Genomic DNA, 18,918 nt, shown 5'->3' with positions numbered 1-18,918 from the left:
GTCTAGAAATTGCCAGAAATGATAAAAAAAAAAAAAAAAAAAAAAAAAAAAAACATACTCCCTCCGTACACGAAAGAACTTCCTAGGAGGGAGTGCCACACGTTTTAATGAAATGTTAAGTGTATTGAGAGTGGAGAAAAAGTTATTGAGTATATTAAGGATGGTGAAAAAGTATTAGTAATAGTGTTGGCGAAAAAAAAGGGTAAATGGAGTATTTTTATTGGTAGGGTCTAATCCCAAAATACGTAGGAAGTTTTTTGTGGACGTTTCGAAAAGAAAAGGTAGGAAATTCTTTCAAGGACGAAGGGAGTATATATGTACCAAAGAAAATAAGTTTTGGATTTGATTAAGGATGCAGGATTGATGAACTGCATGCCTTCTTCCACTCCTATGAAATCCGGTAAACATTTGTCTTCATAATAAGGTGCATTCTTGGTTGATTCTACCAAGTACAAGAGATTGATTGGAAGATTGTTGTACTTGTGTCCAACAAAGTCAGATATCATATTTGTTGTGCACAATTTGAGTCAATTTATCTCCAAACCATGTGAAGGACACATGGCTGCAGCGGAAATAGTGTTGAGCATTTGAAGGGTACTGCTGGATGGCCTCTTATTTCATAAGAACTCATACTTGAACTTACTGCATTCTCCAATGATGATTGGACATCATGTCCTACTGTTATGAGATCAATTACTGCTGGCTTTGTTGTTTTCCTTAGACCCTCTTTGATTTCTTGGAAGTCAAAGAAGCAAGATACCATATCCCGTTCTCCAATAGAGGCAGAGTATCGAGCAATGGCACAAACAAGCTGTGAGGTTACATGAGTGCAAAACTTGCTTTTAAATTTTGGGGTTGAGCAAAAAAAGGTCACACCTTTATACTGTGATAATAGAGCCATTGTCTATATATGTTGTAACCTAATTTTCTATGAGCGAACCAAACATATTGAGATAGATTGTTACATTGTTCGTGATAAGTTTTTGCAGGGGGTAGTGAAGTCGCTGCACATCAAGAATGATCTTCAATTGGCTGACATTTTGACAAAAGCTTTAACTGCACTGTGGTGAAGCATCTTAGAACACCTAAGATATTTACTCATTCAAATGAGATGAGCTAACTATTTAAAAAAGAAATACAAGGAGGGTAAGATAGTAAATTTAATGTAACTCGCGTACTCTTCATGTAATAGCTACTGTTCTTATCACCATCGTTACATATCCTACTATTAACTAACTTGCAGCTTTTGTCGGGTGTCTTCTTCGGTAGTAAATCAACGCTAACTTCTGAAGCAACGTGATTGAACTGCGTCGGACCTTCTTTCATCTGTCATTGCGCTGGATCTTTCCTCCAGATGACTTCATTGTTGGCTTGGACTCAGTCTCTCTTTATTTTAAGGAAGGTATATCTTCAGTGCTGGTGGGCTCCAATAACCTCTTCTATCTTTGTTGCGCTGAGTCTTCTCCTAGAGGGACGTTGATTGATATTACTAATATTACGTGCACTGTGATTAATATTTTGAATAATAGTGGTAGCCGTTAGTTCAAGGTAGAATAAATAATTGGGTTAAGCATCAAATACACCCCTAACATAGAGGCCCCTATCACGTATAACACCTTATACTCGACTTGGGTCCAACTAAACCACAAACTCTTAAATTTGATGCAATTAAACCATCCACCCTAAAGTCGACTAAACGTCATCTGTTTTATTATTTAAAAAAAAATTTAACGGTGGGCCTCACTTTTAACTACCTCAAATCCCACTTTTAATTTGGGGATATTTCGAAAATCATAAGAACCCTAAATCGCGACTAGGTACGCCAAAATTGAGAGTTTCTTTCGTAGTTTCTTCAATTTAGCTTAGGGTTTTCCTGTGTTCTTAAATTTTGAGTAGAACCATGAGTTTCAATTCCATTTCTGGGTCTAGGTCGAGCTAGTGGCGCGGTTGACGGCAGTTTGAGGGATCCGACAATCCAAAATTTTGTATTTGCGAATTTGAAGGTAAAAGGTTGAGGGCTTCGATAATGACATCATGGACGGATGAAAACCCGGGTAGGAGGTTCTATGGATGTAGAAATTGGAAGGTATATTTCTAAGTTTCATTAGTTTTGTTTGTGGTGAATTTGTTGGCTTGAAATCCCTTTTTTTCTTGTTTGACTAGACGAAGAATTGTGATTTTTTTTGATTGAATTGACGAACTAATCACTGAAAGAACTAAGGAAGTTATCAATGACTTGAAGAAGGAGAATTCGAAGCTCATAAAGATAAATGAAAGCTCAAAAACGATAACCATGGATGTGGAGTCTGAAATTGCTAAGCTTTGGGATGTTATGCAAGCAATGAAGGAAGATTCAAACAAAATGAGGAAGAAAAGTAGATTAGTTACATTTATTTTGCTTGCTTCTTGGTTGATGTTAGCTTATTTAGCACTAGCATAATTCCCATTTGTAATTTGGCTAAGTACTTTGTTTTGGAAATGAAATGGATTATCCTTTTGGAGTATATACATTAGTTTGGTTATTGTAAATGAATAAGTATGAACAATGAAGAGATAAAACATTCATCATTTCTCTCAAAAAAATTGACATGATCTGTTTACATGTTAAAAGCTCACATGCCATCAAAAAACTGACTAAACCCAATGCCATAAAAAATAGAAGTAATTGAAACCTGTTCGAATCTATCAAATGTTGCCATCATAAACTACTAGAACATGTTCTGACAAAAACTAACACAACATGTAAAACAAAAGTATCATGCACCAATAAGAACAGTCTTCAACTTGTTGTAGAACCAACTGTGGAATCAACTTTCTTGCCGCGAGGGGATCTCCTTAGGATAGCTTGTTCCTTAGGCTGTTTTCCTTTGCCTCGTGGAGCCTTGAATGGCTTTCAGGCCATCCTCCTAGCATTTGATGTCTCTCCCTCTCCTTTGGTTGGTATTTGTTTTCTCTTCTCCTTCCTCAACTCTCTTTCATTTGGAATGGGAAATCGAGTGTTTAGATCAGTGTCCCTGGGTGTGCCCTCATCTATCACAACCGTTTGTGACATCCCTGGCTGCATAATGGTTTTAAAAAGCTTAGAATCCTAACTGAGGCAATCACTGAATCAAAGAACTTAGAATAATAACTGAGACAAAGTTCTTACATTAAGAACAGTCCTTCCACTCTCAGGATTGATGTAAAGTCCAATTCCTTTAGAACCCCTTCTTGTCTTCAACTTTGTGGGATGAGAAGACGTTGAAGCTTGTGTGTCCTGTGTCACCTAACAAGTATGGAAGTAAAAGAAGAAGTTAGAGTAATATATTAAATCCTAACAGTTTAATAGATAGCTAAAACAATACCTGAGTTGGTCTTTGAGGACAATCATTTTTTTTGTGGCTTTCACTCTTACAAATGCTACAATGCTGCTTCTGGCCTTTTCTTGATAATTTGTGGCTTCTTCTCAGTTCATTAGGAGCGCTCACTCTCATTTTTTGGGGTTTGCCTATTTTCTTGTCCACTGGAGGAGGCTCCACTGCATCAGATTCCTTGACTTTCCAAAACTTTCTTCTTGGAACAAGTTGGATTGAGTGCTCGTAGCATTTCATGAAGCATGTCTTGTGGTACCACTGTGACATAATACTCATAGGATCCATCTTTGAGTAATAGAATGCAACAAGTGCATGGCAACAAGGCATACCTGTTAGCTCCTAACTCCTGCAGGTGCATCTCTTCCTATCTAATGACACAGTGTGCTTATCATCATATTCACCAACTTTATAACCATCTTCACCATTCCATATGACATTGCATGACATAGAATCACCTTTTGCAGCCTCAAACAACTTCATTGCATTAGGAGCCCATTCAGTCTTCCAACCATGAACACTACCTCTCATATCCCTAATCCTGGACATGGCTAATATCCTGATGTCCTCTAGCATGCTAATAATGGGCTTGTGCCTAACATCTATAATACTATAGTTAAAGGATTCTAGATGTTATTATCAACCATGTTAGTAGAGCACCTTTCATTTTGGTATGCTCTGCACCAGTTTTGGGATGGATATTGTAGCAGGTCCACATCTGTCTGCTTCTTGATTGAGCTAATCTTGCCTACATTCAGTTTGAACTCCTCCTCGAATGAACTCCAAGCTGCAATCCAGAACTTCTTTTTCAGCTCCTCACCTCTCCACTTCTTACTCCAATTAGCATAGATGTGTCTTGCACACCATCTATGCTCACCCTTCGAAATTTGCGCTTTGACTGCCTCCATCAAGCCCTGTTAAATAAACACTCAGACAATAAGAACATTCAATGACATATCAAGTAATACACCATAAACAATATGTAATATCATTACCTTTTGCATGTCTGATATAATGGTAACCTTGGATCCATCACCAAGCCGTAGTTCATGCTTTAGCCAATTTAAGAACCAATTCCAATTGTGCTTGTTCTCTTTGTTCACTACTGCCCATGCAATAGGAACCACACCATCATTTCGATCTTTGCCAACTGCTGTGAGAAGGCAACCGAAAGTAACCCCTTTCAAATGACAACCATCTAAAGAAATCAAAGGCCTACACCCACCTAGCCAATTCTTCTTACATGCATCAAACATGACAAAGATCTTCTTGAAAACCCTCCTGCCATTAGCCAACTCATCCTTAGACAATCGCAATTCCAACTTGCTCTTTGGATTTGTCTCTTTCACCTTCTCAACATATTGAACTCATCTTTGTAACTGCCCTGCAGTTTGGTAATGATAGTCTTCTTTTCCCTTTTGCATTTGCCAAGACTGACATGAAGTTTCAGATGCTCTTTCATGTGTCCTTGCATATCTTTGGTTGTATACCTTGGATTTCTGTACACTGCATCCCTGAAATAGTCGGCCAGATAGGATTGAGAGACACTAGGCACCTCTCTTTGCCTACAATAGGTGTGTTCTGCCACTAATGTCATGGTAATAAAGCCATCCGTGTGGACAACTATCTTCACTAATGCAAACCTTCTCTTAGGTTCATTCTTCAAAAACTTGGTGGCAGAACACACCTGTTGTAGGCAAAGAGAGGATTGAGAGGAAATGATTGAGAGGCACTAGGCACCTTCTCTTAGGTTCATTCTTCAAAAACTTAAGCTTGTAGCCAAATTTTACAGGATATGAGTTAATGGTCTCCCTAGCCCCCTTTACCCCTGCAAAGGTCATTCCTAAAGCAAAGTATCTTTGATTTCCCTCCTCTACAGACCCAACCACAGGGCCTTGCTCCACCTCTCCCTCATCAGATTCTGACATGAGATCACTAAAGTGACTAGAGTAATTGTCTGAATCTGTCCCCACACCTAGATGATCATTGAAGGTGTTCTCTACATCATCACCTTCATCCTCACTTCCTCATTGTTCAACACCGATTGCATTATCCTCATCTTTCTTCTCTTCTACATGAATCTCCTCATCACAGTCCTCATTCCCTTCTACCCCAGTGTCTACTGTTTCTATGCCCTCACCATCAACTCCTATCTCCAACCCATGGACATTCTCTAATTCTGGACTTTTCTTTTCTTCATCAAACAAAGGCAAAGGTGTAATAAGGGGCATGAGATCTTTTTTCATGGTCAGCAAACAAATTAATCTCTTCATGTCCAAGTAACTCCAAATAATCAAACACCTTTTTACAATGCTCAGAGTCCTTAAGTAGCACTAAGCCATTTTCAATGGTATAATCTTCATCTAACGCATAGACACTCTTAGGTTTAGTAGACAAACACTTAGAAAATTCCTCAAAGATACGATCATAAGTTATGTTATCTAAGATTTCTATAATTTCCTCAGAATTATGGCCGTCATATATCAATATTCCAGATTTAGGGTCCTTCTTCCATATACCCCAGAAATTAAAAACAAAACACACACTCGGCATGCTGCAACACAGAGAAGAAGCCAAGACACAAACGAGTTCACAATCAAGAATAAAAGGAGAAGAAGAAAACACAAAAATGTTCCAAAATAAATCAGACACCCGAAAATTCTCAAATCCTAAATAAACTTTGCATGCCTGCAAAAAAAAAGTTTTTCCCACCAAAAAACAAATATTTACTACTTACATTAATCGCAATTTGATCGATTACAGGAGGGTCTTCGTTTTCATCTTGTTCGTCGCCTCTAAAATATACTTCTTCGTCTTCTTTGATGAAGGTGCAAAGTCAAAGAAATGAAGAAACGTTTGGAATGGCCTCGGTGGTTAACAAAGACTTTGGGGGTTTAGTTGGACCCAAGTCGAGTATAGGGTGTATACATGATAGGGGCCTCTATGTTAGGGGCGTATTTGATACTTAACCCTAAATAATAATAAGGGCAAAGGTGCAGATTAGTCCCTAAAGTAGACCCCCTAGAGCGTTTAGCCCCCCACACTCGATTTTGGTGCAAATACCTCCCCTATAGTACATAAAAAATATGCAACTTAACCTACAAAGAAAACGAACTTCTAACACCGTTTCCTTGATTTTTTTTTTCATTTATTTTGTAATGGGTCCCACCTTAAACAAATCAACTACTCTCTTCTCGTCCCTTTCCTCTTCCTCCTCCACCAACCACCACCACCAACACTTCCATTCCTCCGCCTTCTACGGCAGTGGCGCCGCCTGGGAGAAGCAGGTCCGCCGCTCCTCCATCCCCCGCCGTCCAAATAGTTTCTCTGTCCTGCTCCTCCACCCCCTGCCGCCCCAACAGCTTCTCCGTCCAAGAAGCGCGAAGACGCGGCTCTCTCTGACAACTAGCTCCTCTACACCGTCACCTTCGCCGGCGACGTGGGGTTCGTGCGGGAGCCACTACGCCGAGGTTCGCCGGCGCCGCAGAGGAATGGAGGTTGTGGGTGGAGTGGAGGTGGTGGTGGTGGTGGTCGGAGGAGGAGGAGGAGGAAGAGGAAGGTGGTGCTCAAAATAAATGGAAAAAAAATTCATGGAAACGGTGTTAGAAGTCCATTTTCTTCGTGGGTTTATTTGCATATTTTTTTATGTACTATAGGGGATGTATTTGCACAAAAGTCGAGTGTGGGGGGCTAAACGCTCTTGGGGGTCTACTTTAGGGACTAATCTGCACCTTTACCCTAATAATAATAAATCCTTTAATTAAATATTCAGTGCTGATGTAGAAAGTACTCCTCATCAACCTATCTTGCAGAATATTATGAGTAAGATAGGGTTTGCAAGCATCTACCTGTTGGAAATTAGTTTTGTGTATTTTTTATACTTAACTAATTTGTGGTGGTTATTTATTTAATTCCTTAAAGAATTTAAAAAATATGATTATTCTATATTTTTATAGATAATCATAGTATTTTCATTGTCTCAAAATCAATTTCCGTTGAGTGGGAAATGATATGCTAAAATTGTGTACTATACGTGAGACCTTTTAGCCGTCATAACTGCCGAAACCTTTGGCCTTTCAGCTACTGTAACCACCAAAGCATAATGGCTAGCCATGATTAACCATGATGGCATCATGAAGGCATACATTTTTCACCTCCCATGGTGTGGCTATATAAGCCTCATTTGTAGATGGAGTAGAACACACCCACACAAGTTCTTCTCTTCTCTCCATCTCATATCATCATCCTAACTATATTCGTAGGAGCATAAAGCTCATTTCTCGTTTCATTTAGTTTGTTGGAGCCTTCTTAGTTCGCGGTGCAGCTATTTCGAAGGACGGAGCCGTTTCATCTTTGGGGACGACACGTCTTACCGTGAGCACTATCAGGGCGTATCTCGTCTTGCAAAGAGAGGACTCATTGACTCGGCTATGAGTTTCTTCTAATTTTATTTTTTTTAGTGCATTTCCAGTTTTTTTATTATAATCTTTCTTTTTGTTTTAAGTTGTATTGTGCTTCACGGGTGTACTATCCAACACTACCTTTCATCTTGAGGGGGCGTATAAAAGTGAGAAGAATAATAACGTATAGCTGAGTTAGTTAGTTGCTGAGTTGGCACTTTGTGCCTGTTTAGTATAAATACCATCCTTGTATTTTGTACACACACCTTCATAATGGAAATACTTTCCTTTCCAATTTCTCTCATTCTGAACAGTCTTCATGTGTATTGTTTTGGATGACGACACCATGTGACACTTCATGTCTGCTATGCTTTGCGCCAGGGAGTAATTCTATTACATAAACTATATCTATGAATAACTTGTACCAATCCAACTTATAATAAAAAAATTATTTCTGTCTCTTCTATATACACAACCAATAATTCAAATTAATATACTCTGTTGATGATCACTCCAACCTAAACATATTTTATTTTTTGATTATCTATTATTGTATTTTTTTAATAACAAAATGCCAAGTGAAAATTTTCATTTGATAAAGAAGGTCATTGGATGAATTGGTATGTACTCCCTCCGTCCCATTATTCATGGCACGTATTCCTTTTTTAGCCGTCCCACGTAACATGGCATGTTTCTATTTTGAGGTAAAATTAGGGCACCATTAAGTTGTTAATTAAACTTTATGATTTTTAACCCTAAACTACCACATCCACTCAAAATAAAAAATCTGAATTTTTAACCCAAAACCTATACATCCGCCGCACCATACCTCTCTCTAGAAAACCCTAGAAATCGAAAGGTCTGCCATCGGTCTCTCTCTGGCCGGAGCAGCCTCCCTCCATATTTCTCTCACGGCGTCGGTGTCTCTCTCCCACCGCAATGATGAAATTTCCATGGAAAGATTCCCACGATTTGAGCGACGTCGTAGTGCTCGACACCGAAGATCCGTTTGACACCAACGATTCAGTGCCGGAGACCGATTTTCCAGAGCCAGAGGTGGAGTTTCAGACCGAGGAGTCTGATGAGGGATGGATCTCAGATATCGAGGCTTGGCTCCGATCTTATGAGATGGAAGACCGATGCAGAGACCAGAGGCTTCAATCTTTTCCGATTGTAAGTAAAAAGTCTCTATTCCGCCGCTCTCTTCGCCCTTTAAGGCAGATCGACGATCTGTCATCTTCTCCCCTTCTCCCTAAAGTTGAACCATCGATTTCTAATGATGTACCTTCTCTTCTTTGTGAGGAACACTGGGAGGATATGTTCATTAGGGATTCGGTGGCATGATGAGGAGGCACTATCTACCCTCATTTTATACTTGGTGAGATCTTTTCATCTCTTTTGTTAACTGTGAGATCTGTGAATCTCGACTTTCCTTCGATTTCTATGGCTGAGATCTGTGAATCTCGACTTTCCCTCGATTTCTATGGCTGAGATCTGTGAATCTCGAGTTTCCTTCGATTGTGTGGCTGGGTTCTGTAAATCTCTGTGTGTGGCTTTGAATATGTGGCTGGGATCTGTGAATCTCTATGTGTGGCTTTGAATATGTGTGATCTGTGCATCTCTAGATACGAATTGTTGATGCATGCGAAATAACAGTGGGAAGAGTAGAATATTTGGTCTGAAATGATGAAAATTGCTCACTATGATTGTCCAACTAAGTTGAAATTCTATGATTTAATGCTTGTTTATGTCTGATCTTTATTGCTCACAAGTTTAAGGTTTGTTGGTAATCAAAAGAAGAAAGATCCTTTCTTCTCATTTTGGCTGTATAGATATTTCGTTGTTTTTGTTGTTGTAAAAACTGATGTAGTTCCCTTTTGAAGTGATGAATGAGGTAGCCTCATGTATTTAAAGGAGTTCAGCAGCTGTAAGTGTGGGAAAGTTTGAATTTTTGGCACTATTGAAATGAAATTTCAGATTTAGTGTTCCTATTCAGTTTGGCGCCTCATTTTTTTCCCTCATTTTTTTGGAGTAGCTTTGTTTGTTTTAGATTCTGACACTTAAGCAAATGTTTGTAAAAAAAGGTCAATGGCCTAAAAAAAAGCGTGAAAAAAGATTTAAGTACAGAAATAAACAAATGTGAATAAAAAAATCTGATATTTAATTTATTTCATTTTTTTAAATTTTATTGCAGTATTTTCGAAAATAAAAATAAATAAAAAATATGAATACAAAATAAAAAATGTTAAGTTAAAGAAAAAAGAAAACACTTACTTAAGTAGAATAAAGAATTCCTTAAACAAACAACTAAGCAAACACATTTATCTTAATTTTACTCTCCTTAATCTCCGTGCCGAAAAGGCACGTGCCATGAATACTGGGACGGAGGGAGTATCATTCTTGTACAACCAATTATTCGTGTTTAAACATTTCATCTTTTTTTTTTTAATCAAATCTTTTGTTTTCTTTAGTTCTTTTAATGATTGGTTGGTGAGATTGTTAATAAAGATAGACTTGGGGAGATATGTGTATTATAAGTACCTAATTAATTACTCCCTCCGTCCCTAAAATAAGTTTCTCTTTGGGGACGGCACGGGTTTTAAGAAAAAATGGTAAAGTGTATTGATAGTGAAGAAAAATATGTTATAATTAATATTGAGAGTGGTGAAAAGGTGAAAAAGTGTTATAATTAGTATTGAGAGTGGTGAAAAAGTGAAAAATAAGAATAAATAAAGTATTATTAGTGGTGGGGTAGTTGTCCAAAAATGAAAAGAAAGAAAGAGAAACTTATCTGGGGGACGTCCCAAAAAGGAAAAAGATGAACTTATTTTAGGGACGAAGGGAGTACTAATTATTCTCTTTTGAGAAGGCCAAACACATCTAAAAGTTCTCGTACTTTATTTTTTAGTAATAGGATATGTATATTGTTTTATCATTTAACAAATCGTAGATTTTTTCGCACGAATGATTTTTTTTTTTTTATCAAATTATAGATTTTTCACATGAATTTCTATTACAAAAGTAATTGGGCATGCAAATTACTAAAAAACGAGAGAGTGGAATTGTTGTTTTGAAATAGTTGAGATGATGGCATTGATATTTATTAGTACAAGAGTGTAAAAACTTAAGACAATTTCAATCGTAAAATAAAGATTAAATATGCGTCAGATTTAAATCTAAATAGCAAATAGATAAAAACAGAAGAAAAACCATATCTACAGTTTTTACGTAGTCCGATCATAAAGATTTACGTTCACGGGAGATTATTAGAGAGAATTCACTATCGATGACGCGATTTTACAATTTACAAGGTTGAGTAATGCAAATAGAATGACCCCCCATCCCCCCCAAAATCTACCTATTTATAAGCTACAAAGTAAACCTAGCCGTAAGCCCCAATAATCAATGTAATTAAACCTAAATCTTGTCACAATAATTTTTATTTTGGAGCTGAATTGTCAGAGTTGGTGTTTGATATAGCTAGATATTAGGGCTGAGGCAAAGTTGGGATGCTAAGGCTAAAGCAGAGCTGGAATGTCACGACTGAGGCAGAGTTGAGCTGCCAAGGTTGAAGCAAAGCTAAGATGCCAAGATAATTCCTTTTTTGTCTTATCATCCGTCTTTTGACTAAATGTTATCAACTAGATTTGACCCAAAGAGACGAGCATAATATCATCTACATCAATCGGTACCGCGATATATATTAAAATAACGATATATACCTATTTTTCTATATATACTGCGGTATTGTATATATTGGTATACTGCGATATGAGAAAAAAAAATGATATCATCGTTGATATTCCAAAAATTTTCCATAACGATACAATATCATACCAAACTTTACTGTATACCAAATCTTCGATAGTTTTGGTATATTTCTGATACCGTAAGTGCAGTTTACCAATTTTTAGGTACTTTGGTCCACCCCTAGCCCCATCATCTATTCTTATATTTTATTTTTACAAATACCATTATTTAAAAAAGAAAGAAAAAAGAAGCTAACAATGACCACACTTAATTCACCCTCAACCACTTATTTTACACATGATGAGACATTATCTATATCTATATCTATATCTATATATATATATATATGTGTGTGTGTGTGTGTGTGTGTGTGTAAATAGGGGAATCTATCCACTTTGATAATATATCTTATAAAACTACCCAAGCACAACTGAAATTGATAGGTGGGCATTGATTTTTGCAAAAGATCTTACACTTTTCTTATACAAGTACAATTGTGTAAGAAAATGTGTAAGATAAGTAGTTAAAAATTGTTCAAAATCTGAGAAATGTGTACTTAACACCCGCGTGGGACGTTCAATCCGCACGGAAAAAGACCGTGCGGCTTGTGCAGGCAACTAGGGTTTCTCGGCGGCTTGTTTAGCTGTTGTCTTAAAAAAAAAATGTTCACAATATACATAAATTTGAATTTATTTTTCCTTCGTATTAATGTTTTATAACACACAAACGTGCCCTCTTTTTTTTTCAAAATTAAGGTTTTTATTAGGTTTACAAAGTGAAGTGACTTTAGGGTTTAGGGTTTTAAATACACATTTCTCAGATTTTGTATATTTTTTAGCTACCTATATATCTTATACATTTTCTTACACAATTGTACTTGTGTAAGAAAAGTGTAAGAACTTTTACAAAAAACCATGCAAATCTATCAACATCAATTGTGCTTTGGGTAGTTTTATAAGATATATTATCAAAGTGGGCACTTTAAATTCTCACCCTATATGTATATTAATTATTTTATTAAAATTCGTGTTTAGTCAAAGTATTATATTATTTTTAATAAATTAATAATTAAACTTGTATTTAAAATCTTTAACCTTAAGGGTGTGTTTACTTTAATGGAAAAATGAGAGAAAAAATGTATTTTCACCATTCTTCATCATTTTCACATGTTACTATGATGAAAAATATTCTTCGGGCATGACGAAATATTTTCTCGGGTAGCCCATTTTTCACTCATTTTCTCGCCAATGTTGGATACTATTATCCTAAAATAAGAGTGTGAAAATATTTTTCAACATTTTCTCATCTTTTTATCTCTAGTAAACATATGATAAAAGAAAATGAGAAAATGATAATATTTTCTCATCTTTTCCATCATTTTCCAATGAAAATTTTACAACCAAAGTAAACGCACCCTAACTATTAACACTACAAAAAAACGCGTATTTACCGGCGAAATCTACCGGCGGCGATTTTGCCGTCGGTAGCTAACGGCGGCACGACGGCGGCATTCCAGGCGACCCGTACTCTCGAATATACCGGCCAGTTACCGACGGCAAACTTGCCGCCGGTAGCTAACGACGGCGATGCCGCCGTTAATGTTAAAATACGCATTAAATAATTAAATTAATACAATTAACGGCGGCAAACTTACCGCCGCTAGCTAGCGACGGCATTTGCCGTCGGTAATCTTTAAAATATAGGGCAGCGGGTTTGCAACTTTTTTCAGTTTCTGCGCCGCAACCCCCCCCCACGCGAACAGAAAATAAACCCCCCCCTGCTGCTCTTCCTTCGCCGCCGCCGCCGCCGCCGACCGCTGACCGCCGCCGACCCAGCAGGTAACTCTCTCTCTCTCTCTCTCTAGATCTATATATATATATATATATATATATATATATATTTAATTAATTTTAATTATATATATATATAATTATATAATTTCACTTATATTATTTATTGTAGTTCGACGACCTCGTTTCACCGCCTTCTTCACGACATCCACCGGAAACCACCACCGTACGCTCTCTAATTTATTTATTTAATTATTTAATTATGAATTTATTTATGTATTTAATTATATATTAATTAAATAGATTTATTTGTTATATATAGTTAATTAATTTATAATAGATTTTGTTTATAACTAAATTATATGAAGCATGATTAATTTTAAATTATATTAATCCATTTAATATATGATGTTGTTAGTTTAATTTTAAATTATGAAGCATGATTAATTTTAAATTATATTGTAAGTTGTTAATTTGTTAGAATAATTTATATATGTTGGATAATTTTGTTAAATTAAATGTTATGTGCTATGTGTTTATGAAATGTTATATTATTATTATATATATATATATATATATATTGTGGGATAGATTTAATCAATTTCTTAAGGATCTTCTCCCTTTGGGATAGAAATTGATTATTTCTTAAGGATCTTCTCCCTACAAATGATTGTTTTTAATTTAATTACCATGATTTTTATTGCTTTTATTTGTATTGTATTATTGCTTCGACATTGGGGGGTCGGGTAGACCTAGTATAGGCTTAGTAAATTAGGACCACTATGGTCACTATAGTTGCTGGTAGAGTCGAGCACTTGGTAGTTAGGATAGTGGGGTTATGCTGTCGAAATTTTGTTAGATTTCAAGTAATTTATTATGTTTTATTTGTTTTTTTCAATTAGAATTTGCAAGAATGAGTGATAATCGTACGTGGATGTACGCGAGATACAATGATCGTACCGCATTTGAAACGGGGCTTGAGTTTTTCCTTGAGTGGGCGTTCAATCAAACGGCGTACACAGATGGACAAGGTAACATTAGGTGCCCGTGTAAGAAGTGCAAGAATCAAGCGTATTTAGATGTACCTACGGTCAGAGAACATGTTAGTAGGCGTGGATTTGTCCTGAATTACAAAGTTTGGGTTTGTCACGGGGAAGCACCGCTGTCTATGCCGAGAGAACATGCTATAATGAATGAGGATGATGGATTATACAATAACTACGAAAGGATGGTGCATGACCATGCTGGACCTAGTAATTATCAAGATCCTCCAAATCTGGAGCAGCCGCCCAATAATGACGCTCAACAGATTTATAATATGTTGGATGCAGCGGATACTCCATTGTACGCAGGATGTGACACGTACTCACAATTAAGTTGGATGACTCAATTCATGAGCATAAAGACTGAAAGCCACATGTCAGAGAGGACTTACAATCAGATGTCTTCGATGATGAAAGCTGCTTTACCAGAGGGTAACAACTGTCCAGAAGACTTCTATAGTACGAAAAGAAATCTACGTGGTTTGGGTTTGCCAGTAGAGAAGATCGATTGCTGTGTTAATAACTGCATGTTGTATTGGGGGGAAACTAGTGAGCTACATAGTTGTATGTTCTGTGACCAATCACGATATAAGGACAGCTTGCGTGCATCTGGGAGTCGCAGAAAGAAACAAGTGCCCGCTAAACAGATGCACTATTTTCCCTTGACGCCCCGATTGCAGAGATTGTTTGCATCTCCTGCAACTGCTGAACATATGCGGTGGCATGCGACCTCCACAGACGATGGGATAATGCGCCACCCGGCCGACTCTCCGGCATGGAAACATTTGAATTCAGTCTTTCCTGGATTCGCCGATGAGATTAGAAATGTGAGGTTGGGCCTCTCTACAGATGGTTTTGCCCCATTTGCACAATCAGGGCGTCAATATTCTTCTTGGCCAGTTATTGTCACGCCGTATAACCTGCCTCCGTGGTTGTGCATGAAAGAACAATTCATGTTCCTCACAGTCCTCGTGCCTGGCCCATCAAACCCAAAGATGAAGTTGGACGTATTCTTACAGCCATTGATACACGAGTTAAAATCTCTGTGGGAGGTTGGTGTGAACACTTACGACATATCGTTGAAGCAAAATTTCCAGATGCGAGCAGCTCTGATATGGACTATCAGTGATTTTCCAGCGTACGCTATGTTGTCTGGGTGGGGTACAGCTGGGAAATTGGCATGTCCACATTGCATGGAGAATACAGAAGCATTCACTTTGCCGATGAGTGGAAAACAATCGTGGTTTGATAATCATCGGAAGTTCTTACCTCCTAACCATGTGTTTAGGAGAAACAAAACTTCATTCTTGAGGAATAAGACATGCAATGTTGGTCCACCAGAACAAAGATCAGGAATACAAATCTTGAATCAAATCGAGGGGTTAGGCTTCGTGAAGGTTACCGAAGACTTCGATGGCAGGAACGCTCAACTCGCCAAATATCAAGATGTAGGGTGGAAAAAGAAAAGCATATTTTGGGATCTACCCTATTGGAGATATCTTTTGATTCGACATAATCTAGATGTCATGCACATTGAGAAAAATGTGTTTGATAACGTGTTTAATACTGTCCTGAATGTGAAGGGGAAGACAAAAGATACAGAAAAATCTAGAGAAGAATTGAACACCTTCTGCAAGCGGAAAGAGTTGAAGAAAGTGGATGGAACTCGAGGGTATCCGAAAGCATGTTATACGCTTGACAGGGAAGAGAAGAAGATCTTACTCCAATGGATCAAGAGTCTTAAGTTTCCCGATGGGTACGTGTCAAATATTAGTAGATGCGTTGACATGAACGCTAGGGGTGTGCATTCGGATTTCGGATCGGATTTTTGCCTGATCCGATCCGATCCGAAAATCCGAAATTTCACTAAAATGCAATCCGATCCGAACCGTTTTATCCGAAAATCCGAATCCGAAAATCCGAAATATTTCGGATTAAATCCGATCCGAACCTAAATATCCGAAATTCAAAAAAAATCTGAAAATCCACACATGACACCTGTTAATCCGAAAAAGGTAAAACAAAACATGAAATATTTAGTAATCTAACAAATTAAACAAATCATTAGAATAAGCCAACATCCATTCATTCCAAACAAAAAAAAAGCATCAAGAAGTCCATCAAATCATCACCAAATAACAAATTGTTCATCAACAAAAAAAAAAAAACAATTCTAAGTTCAATGTTTACATAACATAATAGTCAATGTAAATCATCCATCTTCACGAAGCTTCCCTTCCAAGTTCCAACAAATAATGGAGATTGATTAATTTGTTGGAGCTTGCAATGATAATTTTTGCATACCTATACAAGAAAAATAAAGTCATGTTAAACAAAGCAATCCAATAAATTAAGAACAATAACTTAAATGCATACAAAAAATTAGTTTAAACATTGAAATACCTTCTTCCATTTTTTCAACATCCGAAAGAAGTTCCTCAACATTAACTGGATTAGAGGACTTGCGAAGCCAATCTTGACCACAAATAAGAATTTCCACAACTTTAGAACCCAATGAACTCCTAAATGGATCGAGTACTCGTCCTCCAGTGCTAAATGCCGACTCTGATGCTACTGTTGAGATGGGTACAGCAAAAAAAATAGTATTTAGTGTTGGATAAATTGCAATAATCAAATCTAATGTATAAACTTACATTACAACTTGATGCCGAATAATCTATGATGAAAACTGAAGAAGAGACTTAGCCGCGCGTAGAGATCCTAAAAGAACAGCAAAAAAAAAAGCATTAATGCAAATTTTCGAAAACTGATAAGATAAGAGAAACCCAACATTTTTAACACACATCAAAATATCAAATCCCTTCTTTTAACAATTAACACACAGCAAATCCGAAAACTAAAAACTGATATTCGAACAAAAACATAAAACCAGACAAGAGAAAGCTTAAAATTGATAACCCAACTCCCTTCTTTAGTTTTTTTAACTGGATATTCCCCCAAAAACATCAAATCCCAACATTTTTAACACACATAAACAAAAAAATCAGACATGCTTTTCAAGTATTATCTTAAGTAAAGATATTTTCCAGAATGGGTGTTAGTGTTACTTACCGGCGGAGGGGCGTGGGGCGTCGGGCAGAAGGATACTGATCGGCGGTAGGCTGAAAGGCGACGGCGAAGGGGCGTGGGGCTGCGCTGTGGAGTTGATTGTGGACCGTGGAGAATGGATTGAATCGGGAGAATAGATGAAAATTGAGAGGCGGCCGGTGAGCAGGGGACCGCGCCGGCAGGCTACTGACGGCGGAGAGGCATGGGGCGGCCGGCGACGCTGTGGAGTTGAGGGTGGAACCGTGGAGTAGAGTTGAAAAATTGAAAATGAGATTTGAGAAATGGAGCAGACGGCGCGGGTGTAGGAATCGTAGGATTGTAGGGTTTTTGGAACTAAACTAAGTTAATATAATATATATATATATATATATATTATATGTTATTTTTATTTATATTATATATATATTTCGGATTTCGGATTTTTTCGGATTTTTAATATACTGATCCGATCCGATCCGAAAAACCGAAAAATTCTTAAAATTCAATCCGAACCGATCCGAAAATCCGAAAAATCCGAACCAAATTTAAAATTTCGGTTTGGTTCGAATCGGATATTCGGATTTCGGTTATTTTGCTCACCCCTAATGAACGCCCTGAAGATGCACAACATGAAAAGTCACGACTGTCACGTGTTCATGCAAATTGGCTAGCAAACTTAAATGATATTTGCGTCTGCAACAGGTTTGTCGTCCTTGTAACGACGAGTTGAACCCTTATATTAGGTCGCTTGCAGCTGGACCATTAAGGGAGATTGAAACATACTCCGGCTATTTCGTGAATGGCTACAGGTTTCACACAACTGATCATGATAGAGAGAGTGCGACTGTGAACAGTGGCGTTTGCATAAAAGGTTCGGTCTATGGTAGTGATAGAGATGTGCTAGACTTTTATGGGCGTCTACAAGAGGTTTGCGTGCTGGAGTATCCGGGGTATCCAATTAAGCAGACAGTCTTGTTCAACTGTGAATGGTTTGACTTGTCGGCTCAGGGAACTTCTATTGATACAGACTTCAAGTTAGTTTCACTGAACCACACACGAAGATATAGGAAGTATGATCCCTTTGTTTTGGCGAGTCAAGTAGTTCAAGTGTTTTACTGTCCCTATCCCAGTACGAACCAATCAAAGAAAAATTAGTGGTCAGCATGCAAAGTCAACGCAAGATCTAAGGTTGAAGTGTCTACTGCAGCATCTACATCAACATTAGATCAACCATTTCAAGAAGAAGTGGTTACTATTATGCCTACTCACACAAGTGTAGGCATTGAACAACCACTTCTCCTTCATCCCCTCGGTGGAGTCGTTGAGATTGAAGATGACGATGAAGCAGAAGACGATGATTCCCCATTGACATCTAACGATAGTGATGATGATAGTAGTGATGCTTATGAATAAATGTAAATGCACATTTTGGTTGAATTTGATTGCAAATTTGTTATGTTTGTTAGTTACTGTTAATGTTACGTTTCGTGATAGTGTTTGTTAATTTAATTGTATGCAACAGGCATCATGTCTACCT

The 18,918-nt window shown here is 37.5% G+C and overlaps 1 protein-coding gene and 1 long non-coding RNA gene across 2 annotated transcripts; both read right to left on the bottom strand.

Annotated features, from left to right (window-relative positions):
- Positions 1–2,617: 2,617 nt before the first annotated feature.
- LOC130985638 (uncharacterized) lies at positions 2,618–6,157 on the bottom strand. Its single transcript, XM_057908712.1, has 3 exons — positions 3,345–6,157; positions 3,149–3,265; positions 2,618–3,058 (listed from the first exon to the last, which is right to left on the bottom strand). The coding sequence occupies exons 1-3, from the start codon at positions 3,678–3,680 to the stop codon at positions 2,894–2,896; spliced, it is 618 nt and encodes a 205-aa protein (XP_057764695.1). The 5' UTR covers positions 3,681–6,157; the 3' UTR covers positions 2,618–2,893.
- Positions 6,158–16,397: 10,240 nt separating this feature from the next.
- Positions 16,398–16,925, bottom strand: LOC130985633 (uncharacterized). Its single transcript, XR_009089033.1, has 2 exons — positions 16,737–16,925; positions 16,398–16,637 (listed from the first exon to the last, which is right to left on the bottom strand). It is a non-coding gene; the product is annotated as an uncharacterized LOC130985633 (long non-coding RNA).
- Positions 16,926–18,918: the final 1,993 nt, after the last annotated feature.

The sequence above is a fragment of the Salvia miltiorrhiza genome, chromosome 1 (genome assembly GCF_028751815.1).
Source record: "Salvia miltiorrhiza cultivar Shanhuang (shh) chromosome 1, IMPLAD_Smil_shh, whole genome shotgun sequence".
Classification (NCBI taxonomy): Eukaryota; Viridiplantae; Streptophyta; class Magnoliopsida; order Lamiales; family Lamiaceae; genus Salvia; species Salvia miltiorrhiza.
The sequence above is the reverse complement of the archived record's forward strand: the minus strand, read 5'-3'. Positions and strand labels throughout refer to the sequence as shown.

Excerpts from the sequence above, each read along its gene's own strand:
- LOC130985638 (XM_057908712.1), bottom strand. The coding sequence starts at position 3,680 with ATGCCTTGTTGCCATGCACTTGTTGCATTCTATTACTCAAAGATGGAT. Across the intron at positions 3,266-3,344 it reads GTCCTCAAAGACCAACTCAG|GTGACACAGGACACACAAGC; the intron begins GTATTGTTTTAG and ends CATACTTGTTAG. Across the intron at positions 3,059-3,148 it reads GTGGAAGGACTGTTCTTAAT|CCAGGGATGTCACAAACGGT; the intron begins GTAAGAACTTTG and ends ACCATTATGCAG.